The sequence below is a fragment of the Dothidotthia symphoricarpi genome, assembly GCF_010015815.1.
Source record: "Dothidotthia symphoricarpi CBS 119687 unplaced genomic scaffold P153scaffold_24, whole genome shotgun sequence".
Taxonomy (NCBI): domain Eukaryota; kingdom Fungi; phylum Ascomycota; class Dothideomycetes; order Pleosporales; family Dothidotthiaceae; genus Dothidotthia; species Dothidotthia symphoricarpi.
The window spans coordinates 722,683-744,312 of NW_022985031.1; the positions used below are offsets into that span (position 1 = coordinate 722,683).

At 40.5% G+C, this 21,630-nt stretch overlaps 7 protein-coding genes across 7 annotated transcripts; 6 read left to right on the forward strand and 1 right to left on the reverse strand.

Moving 5' to 3' along the window:
- The first annotated feature begins 90 nt into the window (after nt 1-90).
- On the forward strand, nt 91-2,169 carry P153DRAFT_435480 (FAD-binding domain-containing protein). The gene is made up of 4 exons (XM_033673151.1): nt 91-499; nt 566-782; nt 838-1,232; nt 1,301-2,169. Exons 1-4 carry the CDS (start codon nt 215-217, stop codon nt 1,937-1,939), a joined length of 1,536 nt encoding a protein of 511 aa, XP_033518715.1. The 5' UTR covers nt 91-214; the 3' UTR covers nt 1,940-2,169.
- Nucleotides 2,163-3,239, forward strand: P153DRAFT_302702 (uncharacterized protein; the record flags this gene model as incomplete). Its single annotated transcript, XM_033664467.1, has 1 exon — nt 2,163-3,239. A coding segment is annotated over one exon (1,077 nt), but the record flags the coding sequence as incomplete, so codon positions are not given.
- Nucleotides 3,240-3,657: 418 nt separating this feature from the next.
- On the reverse strand, nt 3,658-5,596 carry P153DRAFT_435482 (aspergillopepsin A precursor; the record flags this gene model as incomplete). Its single annotated transcript, XM_033673152.1, has 6 exons — nt 5,175-5,596; nt 4,820-5,118; nt 4,522-4,767; nt 4,305-4,475; nt 3,796-4,257; nt 3,658-3,744 (listed from the first exon to the last, which is right to left on the reverse strand). Exons 1-6 carry the CDS (start codon nt 5,260-5,262, stop codon nt 3,658-3,660), a joined length of 1,353 nt encoding a protein of 450 aa, XP_033518717.1. The 5' UTR covers nt 5,263-5,596.
- Nucleotides 5,597-6,519: 923 nt separating this feature from the next.
- Nucleotides 6,520-7,096, forward strand: P153DRAFT_140067 (uncharacterized protein). The gene is made up of 3 exons (XM_033662098.1): nt 6,520-6,810; nt 6,859-6,985; nt 7,035-7,096. Exons 1-3 carry the CDS (start codon nt 6,628-6,630, stop codon nt 7,043-7,045), a joined length of 321 nt encoding a protein of 106 aa, XP_033518718.1. The 5' UTR covers nt 6,520-6,627; the 3' UTR covers nt 7,046-7,096.
- Nucleotides 7,097-7,902: 806 nt separating this feature from the next.
- On the forward strand, nt 7,903-12,068 carry P153DRAFT_351305 (HET-domain-containing protein; the record flags this gene model as incomplete). The annotated part of the gene is made up of 3 exons (XM_033666330.1): nt 7,903-8,399; nt 8,505-8,983; nt 11,927-12,068. Exons 1-3 carry the CDS (start codon nt 7,938-7,940, stop codon nt 12,066-12,068), a joined length of 1,083 nt encoding a protein of 360 aa, XP_033518719.1. The 5' UTR covers nt 7,903-7,937.
- A 1,716-nt stretch (nt 12,069-13,784) lies between these two features.
- On the forward strand, nt 13,785-14,719 carry P153DRAFT_412028 (uncharacterized protein; the record flags this gene model as incomplete). Its single annotated transcript, XM_033672097.1, has 4 exons — nt 13,785-14,022; nt 14,071-14,193; nt 14,251-14,387; nt 14,450-14,719. 4 exons carry the CDS (start codon nt 13,785-13,787, stop codon nt 14,717-14,719), a joined length of 768 nt encoding a protein of 255 aa, XP_033518720.1.
- Nucleotides 14,720-15,396: 677 nt separating this feature from the next.
- On the forward strand, nt 15,397-15,885 carry P153DRAFT_401403 (uncharacterized protein; the record flags this gene model as incomplete). The annotated part of the gene is made up of 1 exon (XM_033671900.1): nt 15,397-15,885. Exon 1 carries the CDS (start codon nt 15,466-15,468, stop codon nt 15,883-15,885), a length of 420 nt encoding a protein of 139 aa, XP_033518721.1. The 5' UTR covers nt 15,397-15,465.
- Between the last annotated feature and the right edge of the window lie 5,745 nt (nt 15,886-21,630).

A 21,630-nucleotide genomic window follows, 5' to 3' on the forward strand; every position in this document is an offset into this window, starting at 1 on the left:
GTTATGTGGGTGCTCGTTAACCGCTGCCCTTCTGTTGCCCGCACATATGGGGCGTAAATGTTGCCTAGACCCGGACTTCGCGAATTCACTTCCTGTTGTAAATTAGTTCATTTCGAACTCCGTCTTACTTCGAGGCATTTAAACACTCTGATTCGAAGGTTCCGACATTCTCGATTACCTTTATCTCTCTCGCGCAACGATTGTTCCTTGCAGCATGCTATCGCGCTTCTTCTCACCATCGGCAGTGGCTGCCTGGACCATAATATCAGTGATCTCAGTTACTTCCTGCGGGCCCACTATTCCCCATGACATCTTTCCGAGAACTCCTGCGACGGGCATCGATGTGAAGACACTTGCGCCATACCTCTCCCCCGGAGCTGAAATCCATCTCCCAGGTAGCACTAAGTTCACTACGTACACGGTTCGATGGTCAAACTTGGAAACTCCTACACCGAACGTCGTCATCGCGCCCGGGACTGAGGAGGATGTGGCAAAGATTGTAAGTTTTTCCAAGTAGTCACGAGCATTTGCGTTGCAAAGATCGAACTGATGCTGCTTGCTCAAGGTTAAATTCGCATTCGAACACGATATCCCTATTCTTGCTTACAATGGTCATCACGGCACCATCACCACGCTGGGGAGGATGGACTACGGAATTGAGATTTACCTGCCTCATCTAAACACCATTTCTATTGCCAAGGACACAAAGTCAGTGACGGTTGGTGGTGGTATCAATTCTAAAAACTTAACGGACGCTCTTTGGGCAGCAGGAAAGCAGACTGGTAGGCTCACCTCGATCGCAAACTTGTCACTAAAATCACCTAATCGTTGGTTTAGTTACTGGAACCTGTGAATGTGTCAGCTTCTTGGGTCCTGCTCTTGGGGGTGGCCACGGTTGGCTTCAAGGTCATCATGGCCTCATCATGGATCAGTTCATCTCCATGAATGTCGTTCTCGCAAATGGCGACCTGAAGACAATCGACGCGAAGTCAGACCTGTGGTGGGGTATGCAGGGTGCAGGCCACAACTTTGGAATTGTCACGTCTGTCACGACAAAGATCTATGATATCGTGCATCCAAACTGGGCGATTGAAACTATCATCTTTAGTGGTGATAAGGTTGAGGCCATCTACGAAGCTGCTAACAAGTACATCATCCAGGACGGGAACCAGAGCTCAGATATTATCAACTGGTCCTATTGGCTGAATGACGCATCCCTCGATGCGGACAAGGTAAGACAACTGCTCAGCCAAAAGCTATCGCATACATGATCACTCACTGACACGATTATTTCATCTAGCCTGTTATCATCATGTACATCATCCAAGAAGGCGTTAATACCGTCGATCCTAGATACACGAAACCTTTCCACGATCTTGGACCGCTCGTCATCTCGCCCCAATCTGGCACGTACAAAGATCTCGGTACCTGGACAAACATCGCATTGGACTCTCCTCCCTGTCAGGACTTCGGCTTCAACAATCCGCGTTTCCCTATCTATACGAAGTCTTACAACATCACCGCGCAGAAGAAGGCATACGATCTCTACGCATCAGCTATCTCGGGAACTGACTCGCCGTATTACAATTCAATCTTCATGTTTGAAGACTATGCCACAGCAGGTGTTCGTGCGCGTGATAACAGCGCTACCGCTTATGGTCACCGACAAGAACTCACACTCGCGGCACCGTTGATTATTTATAACTCTACCGATCCGACAAGACATGTTGCTGTGAAACAACTGGGCAACAAACTGAGGGAAATCATCCGAGAGGGTACTGGAAACGAGGAGCTGAATACTTATGTCAACTATGCTTATGGAAATGAGGGGCCAAAGAGTTGGTATGGATATGAGACGTCGCGTCAGAACCGTCTCAAGGCTCTGAAGGAAAAGTATGATCCCAAGGGGAAGTTTAGCTTCTACGCCCCTATAGCCTGATAGTAAAAGGGATTAGTAGAACGAAATAGCAGAGCACTGGAAATACACTCTACCCTTGGCTTATGGAGTTCGGGGTTACGCCTCGTTCTTGGAGATTATTTATCACTTCCAGCACCTTTTTCACAGGGTATATAACTTAGGATACACTAGCAACGATGAAAAGACAGACTATTGATTGATTCAGCATCCAATAGTTAGGTTAGTTTTCAATGGAGCACCCTAGGTATCAGTGTTTTATGTTCTATTAGGGATCTCCCTCTCTTTGGAGCCCATTCAACTGGCACGCGACCGAAATCGGGAAAGGTTTGTGGACACTATGTTCTCCTCGATATTTCGTCGCGCTCTACGCCTCTATCTTCCTGTTTACTTTGTTCAGTCTTGCATGCTATTCGCAAGCTGTCTGGGCATGTACAATCACGCGTACGCCTCGTCACAAGATTGGCCGTTTGTGGGAACAAACGAGGTGCAGCAAGACGTGAAGATCACGAATGCGGGACAAATTCAACACTGGGCTACAGAGTTGTGGCATCTTGCAATCCCGTTCAGGCCTATTCGACCAGAATACGATGTATATCTATGGACCGTTCAACTCGAATTCCGGAACTCCATCATTATCTTCGCGATACTGGTTGGATGCGCAAAATTGGGACCGCGGACCCGAATGACTTTAACGGCCATCTTCTACACCTTCTGCCTAGTGGTGAACGAAGGTGAAGTTGGATTGTTTATAGCTGGCATGGGTTTAGCCGAGTTTCTCTTGATTCGTGATGAAGATGCGAAAAAGCTATCATCAACAAAGAGGAAACCCCAGAAGCAGAGTCTGTGCACCAAGACCATATGGGCCGCAGTGCTCCTCCTCGGATCGCACCTTCTGTCTTGGCCAGCTTGGAGATATCAGACCTTGCCTGGATACATAATAATCTATAATCTCACCCCATCATTCATTGAAAGTCCGGAATGGACGTGGTGGCATGTCGGTGCGGCCGTATCCATGCTTGCTTTGTGTGGCTCTGATCAACTTCGGAGACCGTTCCAAACTCCATTTGCCATCTATTTGGGCAAGATGTCGTTTCCTTTGTATATTATCCACGGACCGAGTAATCACATCTTAGGAACATGGCTTGTCCAGTTTTTTTGGGGGTTCACTGGAAATGCGACATCATTCACATATGAACTTGGGGTGGTCGTAGCATTTTGCACCGAGGCCGTTGCTGTAGTGTGGCTATCAGATATTCTGACAAGAACGGTTGACATACCCTGTGCAAAATTGGGGCGAACACTCCAGCATAGATGGTCTTGATAGACACTATACGGCGTTTCTGAGGCATATCCCACTTGAATCTTGTTGTGATTTTAATTTGCACTGTGTTTCGGGACCCTTGCACACCCCAACACAATCTTAGTTCTCGTTCGAATTTCTGCCGTTGTGTATGTTCTATCCTTACTGCAGGAATCATACTGGTGTCGTTCATGTAGACTGTCAGCTGATAAATTCAGATCAGCTTACTACCTACATGGAACTGGGGGTTACAAAGCTGCCTGCATTAACTAACATCACTAGGCGGAATCGAGGTAGGAATGTATAGGATTTGATAGTTTATGACTCGTATCAGCGATGATGTCAAATTACCAACACGATACACCCATATTGGTAGAGGCCTTGAACTCCACCGGCCTTGACATACAACCGATGTCGTTCCGTAATCAGGTTGAGCCTATTACGAAGGTGGAGCTGAAATGTTTTGACTCGACTCCTTGCGCTGCACCCATCCAAACCTTGGCTTGCCACTGTTCACGTCGAAAATCTACACCTACGAGTCAGCGCGTGTTCAACGACATGAGTATCATATACTTACCGCATACATGGCCTTCAAAACAGCATCTCCATAGATGTCCATGTCCATGGATCCTCTGCTTTGGATACTACCATACACCATCCCATTGCCGGCATCTGCGAAACCCAAATCCTCTTTTTGGAAAGCTACCATGTCATCTCCAATTGCAAGCTGAACTTCTGGTAGATCATCTGCTGATGTGTTGGAAGGAAAGACGTAGCCTTGACTGCTTTGGTCGTATTTGGAGCCAGGGATAGCCTTGTAGACGGCCTCGACGAGGGTGTCATCGACCAGACAGAGAGTGGTTCCTGTGTCCATGATGGAGGTGTTGCTAGAACGGGTAACAGTCTGCCCGTTGATGGATGCAGATGTAGATTGAAGCTGCCAGAAGCCTTGGCTGCTATCAATGTCTGCATATTTCGGAGAGGTAGCGCCTGCGGCGGTCATGACGTCTTGGTCAATGTACCCGAAGGTGTAGAAGCTCTGTCGACTTGTTAGAAGAATCGGAGAGCACACGTGAGGAGACGCACCTCTCCCTTGTCGGCTTCATCTGCATCGCGCCAGCTACCCAGGTATGCTGTGAACAGCTGCTCCTTCGCCGATTTCTGTGCGATGATGTTGTCTACCGGAGTCTTCTGAGGATTCGGGGAAACAGTGTTAATGGAGCTGAATGCGAGACCGAGCAGGCCACTTCCATTACCCTGGAGACGTCAATGGGATACGACCTGAGCTAGAACTGGGTCTCACCTGTGCGAACTGCGTGGAGAGCTGTTTGGCCAACTCCACAGCTTGAGTTTGGACCTTTAGTCCACCCAAGTCCAAGACATCGGTACCTACGTCGCCGCTTGCCGACGAGGAGTCGCCGTACGAGATTTTCCACGTTTCCCCGCTGAGCTTCTTGAAGGTGCTCGACTTGGAAGGGTCAAACGCGACTTGCTGGTTCTGGGGATTTGCACCACTAAGAATCTTCTTGGGGAGCTCAGTAGACCAAACCTGAAACGATGAGCTTGCAATACAACCACCCAGACATCTTATCTTGACTTACCCATAGATCCGACGACCCAGTATCGAAGTCCAGATATAATTTCTGCTCTGGCGTACCAATACCGACTTCGCATAGATATAGAGAATCATTCTGAATATCTTCGGCTGGAACTTCACCCTCGGCAGCTCCGTCGCTTGGAGCTGTGGCCGTGCTTTGCGCCCCTCCGTGAGCCGAGGTGTGGTCGCGCTTTCGTAGAACGTAGTGTGCGCGCATGCGGCCGCCAACCCCGCCGAATTTTCCTTGTTGAGACATCACTTTGGCCTGGAAGTAAGGGCCAGGCTTGGTTGGGTGGAACCCATCTGTGAACGTTAGCAAATACAATTATCTAGCTCGGGGGTCAAGAAAGTTCACCCACACTTTCTCATCGCGTGAAGATACGACTTGGTGCCATTGGACTTGTAGACCGGGCTACGCTGGATAGCCAGTCGCTGGAAGGATGCCATATTCCTAGAGGAGTTGATATAATAGGATTGGACGATCGTAGGGTTTTTGGAGGGTTTGAATATATGGTCTTACAACAGTATCAAATTGATGTTCAAGAAATGTTGTGCTTGGAGCAGAAGGAAGGTAATATATACCTCGCCCCTTCCACTATCACAATGTGCATCATCACCCCGCCCAACGGGGAAACCTGCTTGGCCACTTAAATATCTCCAATCACGTTAAGTTTCCAAAGATCATCGTTGATATGCAGGATAGATCGACGGCGTCTCACGCTTAACAAGGTATGTCAAGGTTAAAACCAAGCTTCATAAGCTTCGTCAAGCTTCGTCAAGCTCCGCATGCTTGATGCATATACTCACTAGTCCTTTTCAGAACAAGATACCGGGATGTGTGCACCAGGATATGCGGCAGTGGCATATAGCTGTGGCGTTCTGGATGTCTGAACTCAGGGTAAGGACAGGCGGCAGCGAAGCAGCTACTGCCACAATTCCATTGTTGCTTCGGCCCCCGCACAACGGTCGCTAATTGGAACAATCGATAAGACTCGAGTCGGCATTTGGCAACCTTCAATCCATCGATGATGTCAAGTGCTGCGGCAACAATATCCGAAGTACCCCGCCCTTAGCATTCAGGGTGAGTGTTAGATAGACATGCAGTCCACTCTTACTTCGGTATACCCCCTCGATGGCATGCGGCAATTCTGTTTCGGTAGACAGCGCGTGTTGATGTGTGCTGGCGTTTCGAGTTGTATAGTGTGACGTCATGAGGTACGCGTCACCCACCTATCATAGAGCCTATCCCATCATCACTACACACTTGGAAGCCTGTTTGGTACAAGAGATAGCTATTAAAGTTAAGAAGGAATTTGCCGTCACATGTAGGGATTTGGCCTCTGACTTAGTCTCGATTTGCTTATTCAAAGATCTTATCGCGAGTCTCGCTTTGAACACGTCGTCACATCCACTCCGGATTGTGTCTATCGGTACCGCATTATCTGGTGTAATTGCGCGGTGCTAGGCTCGAATAGGCAGGCAGCCAAGCCCTAAACTATCCAATCAAGCAACGGGATTAGGGGTACTAAAAAATATCTGGCCTCTTGTAGCGTCAGGTTTAGGAGCGTTTTATGGGGCATATAGCTGATCTAAATTGTCTGATTGGAGCTTGGCTGCCTGCCTATTCGAGCCTAGCACCGCGCAATTAAACCAGATAATGCGGTAGACAAGATTGCTCGCCCCCTCATCATGCGCTTCGTTCATGTTTTGGATAATAACTAAGTTTCGATATCTCGCGGCCAATATTATCTAACCCTTTTTTGACCAATCTTCGAAGTGCTAGTGCTCTTCATCTTCTCGTAACTACTCATCATGGCTTTCAATCAGCTAAAAGCCTATTACCTTTTCCAAAAAAAGCACCAGCAGGATCCTCAAGACTTGTTCGACGAATGGGAAAAGATACTCAAAAAGGGCCAAAATCCGAATGAAGACTGGGGCAGCAGGTTTGAAAGGAGATGCTCGTCTCCTCTGTTTAGAGCAGTTTTGAATAACGACGTACGGCTAACTAGTCTGCTGCTTGACTACGGAGCTCAACCTGAAAAGCATAACTCGGAAGGTCGAACACCCCTTCAAGAAGCTATCATCGAACATCATGGCACCGTCGTTCAGCTTCTCTTAGACCGGGGGGCTAAACTTGACACCCCGATTCTCTCTAAGTTTTTATTTGGAGGTACAGCCCTTCATTTGGCCGTAACGGAAGGTCTGGTTGATATCTCCAGGACACTGTTGACATGCGGTGCCAGCTCACGATCAAGAACGCATGTGGGTTGGACACCATTGGACATTGCTCTATTGGATCACCAAAAAACCATGCTTGAGCTCTTAATAAACGAGTCTAATCTGGTCATCATGGCTTGCCAGGAGCAACTAGACCAAACCGCTAAGGATCATAACGAACACGTTGCTATCGCTTCACATCTCCTCGAAAATGGCGTGAGAAGCACTGAGCCCCGACACGTGTCCTTCTACCAAGACCATCTCGTACGCGTGGTTAGTAAGCTCGCTCTTACTACCCATGGTACGGCGGAGCTAAGCACTAAGTTGATTGACGCAATGGATGCCTTCGTGATGGAACAGGCCAAAACTTCGAGTGCTCTAAGTTGGTCCAGGAAACTGTGTGATACTTGCCAGCGATTTGAAGCCCAAGACCAGCACGATGTGTTCAAGATTTTCCAACATACCCACGATAAGACCAGCTTGGCGCACTCCGCTGATGGTGGGTGCAACTTGTGCCGCTTTTTACTCAGCGCTCTAGAGCATCACTGGTGTCTTCTGCATCAAATAGACAAAAGGTGGATGAAAGAGTTTGGAGCAAGCCCCACTGTGCGCCTACGAGTCGAGCGAGATAGAGGTTCTGTTCCTAGGTTTGGTGAACACCGACTAATTGTTACATGTGGGGACAAAATATCTTTCACTGATCTCAATCATGTTCAAAGTATTCCATGCCCGTACACAGCCAAAGCGGTCTACCCCTGCTAACTATGACAGAGCAACTCAATGTGGCCGTTGCCACAACAAGCCCCTCTGATACCGAGGGAACTGGTTCAAATCGAAGCCTTGCCGTCGCAAAAGCCTGGCTCCAACGGTGTGAAGATGATCACCCATCCTGCCGTGAGAACAGTATGGGAAGCCTTCCAACAAGGGTTATTGATGTCGGTGATGGAACAAACCCACCTCGCATATATAGTTCAGCCGCGGAACTTGAACCTTATGCCGCGCTGTCTTACTGCTGGGGTCAGGGGCAGAATCTTCGCCTGCTCTCCACGAATCGCGACAAATTCCACAGCGGTATCTCTCTTTCCCTGTTGCCGCGTACTATAGCAGATGCTATTACCATAACACGAAGGATGGGAGTGAAGTATCTGTGGGTGGACGCCCTTTGTATCCTACAAGATTCGGTAGAAGACCTCGAAAAAGAGCTCTCTTGTATGGGTGACATCTATGCGAATGCAAAATTCACCATTGCTGCGAAGGACTCCACAAGTTCAGTGGATGGCTGCTTCCGACAGCGGAATTGGCCGACTAGCGCGATTGTCCCATTGGACATTCGCTTGCCAGGGAATACCATACTAAAAGAACATGGGGTGTACAATCGAACGATCAATACACGTACATCCTCCATTAACAGGATTATGGCACTGCCAAGACATACATCCTGTTCTAATGACAATCAGACATCGATCCTAGAGACGCGCGGTTGGACATTGCAAGAGGAACTGCTATCCCGCCGAATGCTCAACTGCGGCAAGGATGAGCTTAGTTGGAACTGCTTAGAATCCAAATGTAGCGAGCGCCTGCCTGAGGAGGAGGATAGCCGAACCGCTCACAGATTTCAATCTGCATTCAGACGTGTTCTGGTCACAGGTATTGAAGGGTACGGAAATCTGAATTCGGTCGACGAAGAGGACCTTTTCAATTACTGGCTCGATACGGTTGAAAACTACATGCGACGAATAATTTCTGATTTAAAGGATAAGCTGGTCGCTGTGGCGGGCGTACAGGGAGCGATTGGGAAGATATTGAAGGACGCCCCAGTTGCTGGTATCTGGCGAGAGCGCTTCTTCGCATCAAGTCTCTTGTGGAGAATCTCCAACAAGACATCCGATACGGACATTGAACCGTTCCGCTGTCCATCTTGGAGCTGGGGTTCTGTATCACGGCCCGTAGTGTATGCGAAGCTCCCTTCTGGACCAAAGAAGGATAAGCCATGGGTGTCTTATAACGACACCAAGTACTTCCCGAACATAATCGGGTGGAACATCAATGACAACGGGCGAGATGGCGTCGACGGATACGTAAGTCTGCGCTGCAAGCTACTGCGAGAGGATGAGATGGATTGCGAGAAACACTTTGTGAAAGACTTTCTTAACGCACCGCCTAAGAGCCAAAGCAATGCAGAAGCTATACACTTTGAGACCCACCACGACTTTGCGGACGCGGCCATGGTGGAGGGTACTTGGTTAATGCCTGTCAGGACAAAGCAATACATTCTCAGTGGAAAGGACAAGGGTCGTTATACGTATGATATTGAAACACAACTCTTGCGTCTGGAGAGGATATCTCCGGATCGAGCAGACTTCAGGAGAATAGGACTTGTTATAACACGATCATGGGCTAACAAATGGCTAAAGAAAGGGCAAGAGGAAGTTTTTCAAATGTTTTAAATAAGCGAATCAAAATGTTGCCGGATATGTTTTTGTGCGCTGCAATAAGAGGTACTTCTACGCACGCACCGCAGATAATAGGTTTTGTTTTTGTGAATTATTAACTGTCTTATATTAATCTGGAAAAAGAGCTTAAGTCTAACAGCTTCGTCGGCTTTTTTCATTTTTGAGATCCTATTGAAAAATCTTGAATTCACAATTCAGCGACTCCTTTTGACGGTGGAATTTCTCTACTGGCTTCTACCACACTCTAATTATGTTCTCTTCAGCATAATCCTCCTCATCTCGCTTGAAATAATTACTACTGCAGGATCCGCAACACAATGACCTTATTCGGAGTCTCCTTAAATCCACTGCTTTTCTTCTAATGTTTGAGTCGTATCTGTATAAGTTCCAATAGCCAATTCCGTTTGTATCCGCTCCACAGGATCAGCAAGGCAGAAATGTCTCTAGCCCTTGCTTGCTATCCAATGATCTAACCTTAAGTTGACACGTATTGTAAGCACTATAACATCCCACGGCGCAGAGGGCGGCTTATTCTCCTTCTGCGGTGCCCCCCACTCTTCCATTGTTCTTTGTGCCACGCTGATGTACGTGTCGCTTCCAATCGGAGGTAGCTCACCGCCGCTCCAGTAGACGAATATGGTTAGTAAGCGACTTGTCTATTGGAGATTAAATGTGCTCTCGACATAGTGCGCCACCGCTGTCGCAAACCCTGGCCTCTATCCATCTTTCAGGAAGCGGTTGAACATGGAATCCGGGTAGTCACAGCTGATACGCTGGGGTCGACTCGAGCGCCCAGAAGTATGGGTACAGAGTGAAGGTCATGTTGTTCCACTCGAAAGCGTGCTCAAAGAAGCGCACAATGGAGCCGTCGTGAATTGCGGACAGCGCATCAATCTTCGGGTACTTACTATAACCCATTTAGGCCCGACCTTCAGGCGGCGTTTCTCAGTGCCCGGAATTGATATTGCTTCACTTTGCTACGCAATCATCAGACAGGTTTGCTCGCCCTTTCATGATTCGCTTCTTTTACCTAATCATAAAGTCTAAATTTGTACGCCTCGCATCTAACAGCAACTGCCGTCCTCTACATCGACTACGTTACGGCAATATGCTGCTGCTACTACGTCTGGGGGCAGGTCACTACATCCAATCTTTCCAACGGCATGAACTCCCTAAGAACCTCTCAATGAATTTCCCGCCAGACTTTGCCCTCCCCGCACCTCTCAAACTTTTCGCCGTCTCTGGCTGTGGAATTCAAACTTTGCCAACATCACACGCATAGTAAACCCGCCGGAGTCTCAGACCGTCTGAGTCCTCATCACTCCATTCCGCTTTTATACCAGGCGCATGATACGCAATATGAATCCTGTTTATCGCCCCCGCAAGCTCAGATGTGAGCATGAAGTACTCGAGGACCGGCGATTTCGTAACGGCTTTGGCGAAAGCACCGAAGTACAGATCAAAGGTCTCCGGGTCAGGATACTGACGGTAGTTGAAATAACAACACTCGAGTTCAGAATCTCTGACGATACCTCTTCTCACATCGTCATCATCATGATCGGCTAGCCGCGGCCCTGTGAAATACCAATTGCCGGATGGCATTACTATGTTGAACGTGACGTATAACGTTTTCAAGTGTAGCCAAGTTCGAACGTCGGGGTTCTCCTCAATAGATGATGGCCAGAAGACTGTTGAGTCGACATGCGCGCTCAATGTCAGGGCTGTGAGGTTTTGTGAAAAAGTACGGAGTGCGCTGATCATGTCATATGTAAACCTCGATGGTATAATGATGTATCTTTTCCAGCACATCTACAAACGCCATACGATTTTCTCCTAGCTCGGGAGGTGTCGCTATGCTGTTGTCGGGCTCAGAGTCGGACGCTCACTCTGATGAGTCGTCATTTAATGATTCGTCGGCGGCTTAACCGTTACAATCCTCCAACCCCCACCTAATACAGGTCATGTGAGAAGCAGGTGTTTCGAAAACCACCTACCGTAAAAGTTTGCACAATCCGTTATTAGCTAGACAGGGGTTGTAGCGAAGTGAGTCGACCTGCAAGTGGTGGAATAAGCACAGCCACTCCAAATGCCCGATCGCCAGAGGACTCGATTCGGCTCATTCCCTGTCTAGCTAATAACGGATTGTACAAACTTTTACAGTATACATAATCTTGGCGCTTCGTTAACAGCAACAACAAAGCTGCTCGATGCGCTAAGTTTACTTGCTAGGTCTCACGTCCTAGAGAAAATAAATCTCCTGTCATTACTATGTGCAAGTTATGTGGGCTTCTCTACATGGAACTTCTTTTCCAGAAGCAGTTCGTATGATTCTTCTTACGCACTGTGATTCTTAGCTCCCCTCAAATCTTCCGCCGATATTGTCACACCATTCGCCGTGATCCAATCTACAATAGGCTCGAATCGCTTGCACTTGTGTGTAGCTTGGAAGTCCTCCCTCGCAACGCCAGCGCCTTTGCCTGTGCTATCATACAAGAGATACGGTGTGAGATCCGCATTACAAGTCAGCGCTTGATGCAGCGTGGAGATGCAGTGATCGGCGTGCTTTCGAGCAACTGCCGGTGAATTGTATTTGAACAAGGTCGGAACAAGCCCTTTTGGGTATTCGTCGACCCACAGAGCTTGTCGAAGTATGTTCAGGCAATGTAGATGATGAAAAACTATACATGTCAAAAATCGCATCAAAAAGATGGCTACGGGCTTTGTTCCTCTCACCTTCGATCCCAGCAATATAGCCTTCCTGTCCTGGTGGGCCACCCTTCACAAAGCCTTGCTCGATGCTGCGATTGAGCGAGGGAACGCGGTCTTCCGGTATGAGTACCGTCGGCACTAGGCGGATTGAATATCAGAACACGACCACACGCTAACAACGAAAGGGAATATACCGTTCACCAGCTTATGCCATTTATCCTCCAGCTCAACCGTCGGTGCACCTGTCCAGTCTGAGTGCTTCTGCGTGAATATACTCTCCCAATCTCGCTCTTCGTACTCCACTGCTTTCAGCAGAGGCGCTAGAGTGACAGTTTTGTCAGTGGCAATACCAAGTGTGATTTCATTTAACAACTTACACCAAATACTGAGCTGCGCAGCGCAAGATTGGTCAGACTGCCTGTAGTTGAGAGTGCTCACCACCATTAATACTCCCATAACGAAGGTAAATATGGAGACAAGTAACACCATCAGGTCAATTCTCAAACCTGGTCCTCTCGCTTTTACGACGGGCATATTGTCCTCATCTTCAGACATCAGCTTCCTCTCTTCCATCTGCGAGGGCGTTTCATTAGAGCGTAAGAGGCGTTCAAAAAAGCTTTTCCGATAGTCGAACATGGTGGGATTGTGGGGTATTTTTGTCCAGAGTTATGTTAAGCTGGACAATCAAAGGGGAATAACGTGAGCTTGACGATTGTTGGGTAGTTGGGGAGTTGTAAGAGTTCTGCTCAACACATATCGCAAACCCCGCGTCATGAATGACTTGCGTAATCCTGATTTTTCACGGCTCTTATCTCAATCTCAAAATGACACTAGATTGATAGGTCCACTTGGACTTGCACAGATGGCGGTGTAATGAGTGTTCAGTCTTGTCCATGCACCGTTACCTCCGGGCTGCAAGCACCATTCACCACATTGAGTCCGGAACAACAATATGCAACCCCTTCATGGCAGGTACGTCCACCCCTGAATTTGAACGATGCCACTATTAGCAGGTAACGGCATGAAGCAGCCGACTATCTACATACGAGATTCCTTTCCAGGCTTAGACTTGGGCAGGCTGAACAGTGGAGGTAATGCATTAGTGTTGTGCAAATCTGTTCTGTGCTGCATATAGTCTTCGGTGTAATAATATCGCGACAATAGTTGCGACAGCTAAAACATATTTTCATTAGTTTAGTGCTTACATTGCATTTATGCGGTTGATTATATTAGGTTTGCAGGTTCTAACATGCTGGATCCTTCGGCTAGCCTGATTAGGCAGCTAACATACCCTGATCCATGACATGTAACAATACCTTATCTTTGACAAGCATTCTATCGGCTTGCCAAGAATTGCTTGTTAGAACGTACTGCGCGAGCAGCAGTACCACTAGCGGCTTCAGTTGTATGAACTCATTTGGTCCTTGCTGTGTACTAAGCAGTCAAGGAGCTTTCCGCTTCGTCCAGCGTCTCCCAGCCCAGAACCTGTCAAACTTGTCGAATCGAGAATTCTGATTTCTTTCTTGTTTCTGACATCCTCCAACAAAAACTTGTATTCTTTATTCATTCGTACGGTGCAAAACAACAGCCATGGAGTCGAAGAAACATTCATACCACCCCGTTTCATCATCTGATGACGTCTCATATTCGACCACAAACGACGATGAACGAGCTATACTTCAGTTGCAACGAAGCCGTTCAAGATGGATTCCAAGTCCTCTTCTGGCGTCTATTGTTGTCCTCAATCTCTTGGTTACAGCACTTATCGTCATTGCACTTACGCGAAAGCCAACGGACCAGCAATGCACTAAGCAACTCTCAGTATATTGTGAGTATCATTAAGCATAAAGATGAAACTTTGACTGATTGGATTTAGCTCCTGCTATCGAAGCTGTCGAGTACATAGAGTATGACTTTGCAGCCGAATTCAACTCCACCAACGCCTATCGTGGACCACCAACACCAGAGCGGGAAGAAGCTTGGTACAATTTAACATACAGTACGTTCCCTCTTGCTACTTTTCCTCGTTATTTGAACGTTCTGACCAGGCAAATAGAACATGCAGTAGAAATCCCAGCAGACAAAATCCTCGGTCTCAACCGCTCCGAATCCGACAACCTCAAACACGTTCCTGAAGAAGTGGGAACGGGCTATGTAGCCATTCTAGAAGTCTTCCACCAACTTCACTGCCTCGTACGATCTCCTATTCCGCAATTCGTACCCTCCACTAAACTAACCGACACATCTTCCTCCAGAACATGATAAGAATGTTCACTTGGTACCAATCTGGAAAATACCCGGGCGTCCCAGACGGGCTTACAGAAAGTGAACTTAAAAATCGCATGCACGTCGATCATTGCATTGATGCATTAAGACTCGCTATTCAGTGCTTCGGCGATGTCACACCCGTGTTCATTCGCTTAGGTGGTCATGCTGGGGCCAAGGCGGATTTCAATAGTCATCATAAGTGTAGGAATTTTGACAGAATTGAGGGGTGGATTGATGAGAATTGGAGTGTTAACTGATGTTTCAGGAAGGAAGGGTTACACTGGTTGTTGGGTAAAATTGTCTGGCTGGGTAATTGGTGTTGTAGCGGATGTTCACGTACGAGATTGCTATTGAGTCATATTTATCATCGTTTGGTAACTTATACACTTCGGAAACTTGCATCAATTCTGTTATTAAACTGCAAGAAGCGCTTAAGCATACTTTGAATAGTTTGAACCTCGAATGAAGCGAAGGTGTTACACTAATTTCTGCAATGCAGATTTAGTCGTAGAGCATTAGCAAGCGTCAGCATAGTGTCATATCTGTACAAGATGGACGTAGGTTTCTGGAAAGTTGGAAAGTCTAAGCGCCGCATAGAAGTGGACATGTGAATCCTGTATACATCAAGCATGGATCTCCGAGTACACGTCAGTCACCATGCATGATGAGGATCGGGTGAAGTCAGCCTGCAGAACGGATGTAACCAGATGAAAAAATTCAGAAGATAAGGCATGCGAAGTAATTAAAAAAGATTTAATTGCATCGTTAGCCAGCTGACCAAGCTGCAGAGGATCCACAGCAGAGTTACATGGCGACGATAACAGCGAGACGCTACGAGTCGAACCACCTCTACATCCCTTGAAGGACGGGTTGAAAGTGTTTAAAAGGCGCTGTTGGTAGCTCCCAAAAGCTCAATATCAACTCATCGGTCCCTGATCGTTTCTACACTTCTCTGACATTCCCAAACTCAATCTCAGTTGAGCTTCATCCGATCAAATTCAACATGAAATCATCCCTCTACGCTCTTCTTACTGCCTTCGCGGCATGCGCCACTGCCAGTCCCATTCCTGCCTCTGATCGAGAGGCCCCAGCCAAGGTCATGAACATGGCACGCTCGGTTTTCGAGCGTTCGAACCTGGCGAAATACGACCGCCTAGTGAAATCCATCCAGGCTAAACGGAACGATCCAATTACCGACAGCGTCAACTACATCCTGGTGCTCCAGAAGGACTCCGATGAAAGCCCTGATGCCTACCAGGACGAAATCGACGCTGCCAATCCAGCCGACATCCTCGGCAAACGCAACAACGCGATTACCGACAGCGTCAACTACATCCTCGTGCTCCAGAAGGACTCCGATGAAAGCCCCGATGCCTACCAGGACGAAATCGACGCTGCTAATCCAGCTAATATCCTTGGCTAAAGGATGTACCTCAAGGAGGTTGTTAAGCAGATTGATTAGGGCTGGCATTACGGTTAATAAGCTTCTTGTTGCAGAGAGATAGTTATTTCCTAAGTACAAACACTGTTTCTATTCTTCTTTAGTTAAATAGAAAGCCTAGACCCTACCTTTCTTTTAGTATTTTAAGGTATATATTATCTCTAGAGAAAAGAAATTAATATACTATAATACTATTATATTCTTATATATACTATTAAATTACTTATTAGTACTTTGTATCTAGACTAACTATAGTAAATAAATTCTAACCTTATAAGAATTAATCCTCTGTTTTACGTCTTTTACAAAGTTTATTTTAATTAAAATATATTTAGTTATAATTTCTAATTATATAAAATAGCTTTATTTTTAATTTATATTATAATTCTCTTAATATAGTAATTCAACTTTCTATCTTAGTATTTAAATACCTTAAAATAGTTACTATACCTATAATCTATTTTATATAAGTAAACAAGTAAGATTTATTAATATATATTATTACTTAGAAGCTAAAAAAGTTCTTAGTATTAAGAAAACTATTATAATTACTAAAACCTTAATTTTATTAACTAAACCTTAAAATTATTCCTAAAATCCTAAATATTATTACTTAAACCTAGAAGTTATTACTAAGTACTAAAATCTTATCTCTAATACCTAAATATTATTACTATAAACCTATATTCTATTATAAAAACTCTAATATTATTACTAAAACCTAAAAACTATTACTAGATACCCTTTTATATAAACTATATATATTAATTATATAACTAGAAGAAAGATTTATTATATTATTATTTAATTATAATTATTTATCTTTTTAAGTTCTTAATTAAATAATTTTAAAATAAGTAAAGCTATTCTTTCTATAATTTCTAAATATATAATTAATTAGTATCTTATTATTTATAAAAGTTTCTAAACAGGCTTAATATTATTTAAAACATAATAAGGTAAGATAAGTTAATTAATAATTTATTATAAGTATTTCTATTTAAGTTTTAATTAGCCTACCTTTAGTATATCTCTAGGCTAAAAGTATAAGGCTCTTAAGGTTCTAGTATATAGTACTTATAAATTTCCAAAGATAATACTTTTTTATTTTATTTAATTATAAGTTAAATGCTTATTTATTCTATATCTTAATTTCTTACTTATAGTATATATATAACTTAAACTTATAAATCTTTATCTTTAAAGAAGTAGTTACTATAAAATAAATAAAAGCTATTTTTATTAATAGAAAGTTAATACCTTTTAAAAAAGAATAAAGTATTATACTTAATAAAACCTATTATAATACTATAGTACTTTTTTAATTATATTAAGAGCTTCTAGAGCTTAGAAAGACTATTTATCTAATTTCTATTTAGTATATATAAATACTCTATATTTAATTCTTAATAAAGTAGTAATTTAAATAATAAATTACCTTTACCTACTATTTCTAGCTCTATTTCTTTTTTTAGTTATAGGCGTAGTACTTTTATAGTATAGTAAATTTATTTTTTTATATAATTACCTATTAGAATATTAGTTTTAATACTTTAATCTTATTTAAAAACTTATAAATCTTAACTTTAAAGATTATTATAATCTTAATAGTATAAAATTAGAAGTTATAGAGTTTTTTATACTTTATTACTAGAAATATTAGGTTATTAATTATTAACCTAAAAGTACGTAAAAATAGGTATATATACACTAAGCCAGTACCTAAAATCTAAAACTAAAAATTAGGTAGATATAATATCTAGACGTAAAAACTATATAGACGTAATATACTAACTTAAAAATTAACTAGATATAAAAATTAACTAGATATAAAAATTAACTAGACTTAAAAATTATATAGACCTAATATATAGACTTAAATATTAACTAGACGTAAAAATTACCTAGACCTAATATATACTCTCTATATTAACCTAGATAACTATAGAGTATTTAATAACTTTTAGAATAGTTAGATAGATCTAGAACAGCCCTAAAGAAGTAGGCTACTTTAATAATAAAACTATATAGTAGTTAGAAACTAGAAGTATATAATAAGAACTATTACTATACTACTATCTACTACTTAATACCTAATTTAAACTTATTATCTTTAGTATTTTAGACCTTATAAACTTTCTCTATTTAACTAGAATTATCTCTAAATATATTAGCTATATAAATTTTTACTAGCTTTTTATTATTAGTATCTTTCTACTATATTTATTCTAAAAGAGCTTATCTATTTATATAAAAAATATATATTAAAGTAATAGTATAGGTAAGACCTATAGCCTCTTTATTATACTTAGCTAATAGCTTTATCTACTAGGCTAGTCTTATCTATATAATAGAATACTTAAGGTAGGTATTTAAAATTATTACTTAAAGTAATAATATAAAGATTTCTATACTAAACTAGTTATATAGTATATTCTATCTCTTTCTATATTTAAGGTACCTACTGTATAATATCTATTCCTTAGAAAAATCTTATTTTAATATAGTAGTTATAAGCTGCCTAAATATTAGGTTAGTAAGGTACTTTTTATAAATAGCTAAAAATAATTACCTTTTAGCTATAATTATAAAACCTTAACCTTTCTTAGAGTACTTAGCTTTACTTTATATTAACTTTTTAAGTCTCTTATATTTTATATAAAGAGAGGATATAATCTATATATATTAGGATTAGGGATTTTAGTTTAAAATCCTTATAGAATAGGTACGTGTACAATGTATATTACTAGTATAAAATTTAAAAGTTAAGATATAAAAGTCTACTTTTAACTAGGTAAAATTTAAAAGTAGAGATATAAAAGTCTATATCTAACCTAGTAAAATTTAAAAGGTAAGATGCTAAAGTTTACCTCTAACCTAGTAAAATTTAAAAGGTAAGATACTAAAGTCTACCTCTAACTTAGTAAAATTTAAAAGGCAAGATACTAAAGTCTACTTTTAACTAGGTAAAATTTAAAAGGTAAGATGTAGAAGTCTTCTTCTAACTTAGTAAAAGTTAAAAGTTAAGATATAAAAGTCTACTTCTAACGTAGTAAAATATATAAGTTAAAAGGTAGAAGTTAAGATATAAAAGTGTACCTTTAATATAGTAAAGTTTAAAAGTTAAGATATAAAAGTCTACCTTTAACCTAGTAAAGTTTAGAAGTTAAGATATAAAAGTATACTCTTAGCCTAGTAAGATACATAAGTTAAAAAGTAGAAGTTAGAATATAATAGTCTACTTTTAACTTAGTAAGATTAAAGAGTTAAGATATAAAAGTAAACTAAAGAAAGTAAAATAATTTTAACCTATAATAATACTAGAAATACCTTTTATTATACTAGAATATTTAGAACGTAAGTTTAAATATAATAATAATAATAAAGGTAGAGTAATAATTTAATATAACTTTACCTTACTAACCTAGTCTTAACTTATTAAACTCTAAGGTAAAAGTATTAGCTAATAAAACTATGCCTATATTAAGTACCTTTCTTATTCTACCTTATTATATAATCCTTTTCTTTCTTTTTTATACCTTATACCTATCTCTAACCTACCTTCTTTATTAGCCTATTATAACTACTACTATATACCTATAGAAGTAATTAATCTAACTAGATTAGATAATAAATTTAGCTATAAAGACTAAGCTCTTTTACTAGAAGATAAAGAAGAGTTTAAAGATATTAAGCTAGAAGACTACAGTACTAGCCTAGACTCTAAATATAAAGTAAATAGTAATAGTAGCTATAGGTAAGGGCTTATAATATTCTAGTAGGATTATAAGTAGCTTTTACTAATACTAGCTATATTCTAACCTTACTATAATATAAAATTACTCTAAAGCTAAACTTCCTATAGATATCTAAATATAAGATACCTAAATTATAAAGATATACTACGTAACTATAATCTAGAACCTTATAATACCTAAGTTAATCTATAATCTCTTTATTACTATAAACTAGAGTAATAATCCTATATTTCTTAAAATTACCTACTTTGTTTCTAAAGTACTATACGTAATTAGCTATACTATATATAATAAACTAGCCTCTATTATCTTAAACTCTATTTAGTGTAGTAATAATATATATATAGCGTAAAAGCTTATATACGCCCTTTAAATAATTAACTCTAAAGATATTATTAATAAGCTATTTATCCTTAATTAGTATTATTTCTTTATAGTAGTGTTCTAGTATATAGAGAGAATTCTTTTTATACCTACTAAGTCCTACTAATATAAGCTATACTAATATTAATATAGTTTATTTTAATATTACTATTATATATTCTAACTTAAGTCTAACCTAGAATACTAGGCGTTTAGACTATTAGAGTATATTAACTGCTTTACTAATAAGCAGCAGTGTCTTTAGGTAATACCTAAACTATTAGTACTTATAGATATTAAGTATATAAAGTATAAAGAGAAAGTATATAGGTATAATAAAAATAGTAAAGAAGAAAGTAGTAATAAAGATAAGAATAATAGTAAGCCTAAGTATAAGTAGAATATATATTAGAATAATCTATAAGTAGGCTAGAGTAAAATTAATAGCTACTATATCTATAATAAAGTAGATTATAAGATTCTATATTATAACCTTTACTTATATTATCTACTATCTCTTTTATGCTACTTTTACTTCTTCTCTATTATATACTTATTATACTTATTATCCTTATTATACTTATTCTTATTATACCTATTATACTTCTTACTTTCTTTATTATTTTTACTGTCTATATACTTCTTAACCTCTTAAACCTGTTTAGCCTAATACTAACCTAGATTTATAAAATTATTAACTAAATTATCTTTAATTAGCTCCTAATATAACTAGATATACCGATTTTACTATTAAATCTCTACTATTATAGTCTATATATACGCGCTAACACTTAGCGTATACAGTAAAATCTAAATAGTAAGATCTACTTATAACTATACTTATTCTTTAGCTATCTTTACCTATCTTTACCTATTTTAGCCTATCTTTACCTATTTTAGCCTATCTTTACCTATCTTAGCCTATCTTTACCTATTCTAGCCTATCTTTACTTATCTTTGCCTATCTCTACCTATCTTTACCTATTATTACTTATCTTTACCTATCTTCTTTTATTAATTACTAAATTATACTTTTTAAGATTTTATAACCCTAATAATTATCTTAAAACTTATTTTAATTATATCTAACTAAGTACTAGTTTTAGCTCTTTAAAATAGATTTATAGGCTTTCTATCTTTCTTAAAACTTAGTAATTTTTATCTTTTAAAGATAAAAAGTGTTATAAGATAGTAAGGATACTTTTTAACTTTGAAAAGAAAAGAAATTCTTAGTATATTAGTTTAAGAATATATAGTATTAGGTTTTAAAATAATATTTTTTATTAAAGTAATTATAAATAATAAAAATTTAAATATTATTAGAGTTATAGTAGTTAAGGGTTATTATATATTCTTTTAAAAAGTAAGATAATAGATTTTAGATTAAGTACGTCTTAAGATATATAATCTTTAATACTACTTAAATAGATATATAAAGTTATAAATATCTAGAATTCTTTATAAGAATAGAGTATAGAGTAAAGTAAGTAATATAAAAGCTAATTCTAATCTAATATATTTATATAGTATTAGTAAATTAAAATTAGAATAATTAGTATCTTAAATATATTAAATTTTTCTAAGATTACTAGATTTTTAGAATAGT

What these genes read in the sequence shown, in the direction of transcription:
- P153DRAFT_140067 (XM_033662098.1), top strand. Translation starts at nt 6,628, where the DNA reads ATGGCTTTCAATCAGCTAAAAGCCTATTACCTTTTCCAAAAAAAGCAC. An exon ending in GAGCAGTTTTGAATAACGAC is followed by an intron (nt 6,811 to 6,858) that starts GTACGGCTAACT and finishes CAACCTGAAAAG; the next exon opens with CATAACTCGGAAGGTCGAAC.
- P153DRAFT_435480 (XM_033673151.1), top strand. Translation starts at nt 215, where the DNA reads ATGCTATCGCGCTTCTTCTCACCATCGGCAGTGGCTGCCTGGACCATA. An exon ending in GGCAGCAGGAAAGCAGACTG is followed by an intron (nt 783 to 837) that starts GTAGGCTCACCT and finishes TCGTTGGTTTAG; the next exon opens with TTACTGGAACCTGTGAATGT. An exon ending in CATCCCTCGATGCGGACAAG is followed by an intron (nt 1,233 to 1,300) that starts GTAAGACAACTG and finishes TATTTCATCTAG; the next exon opens with CCTGTTATCATCATGTACAT.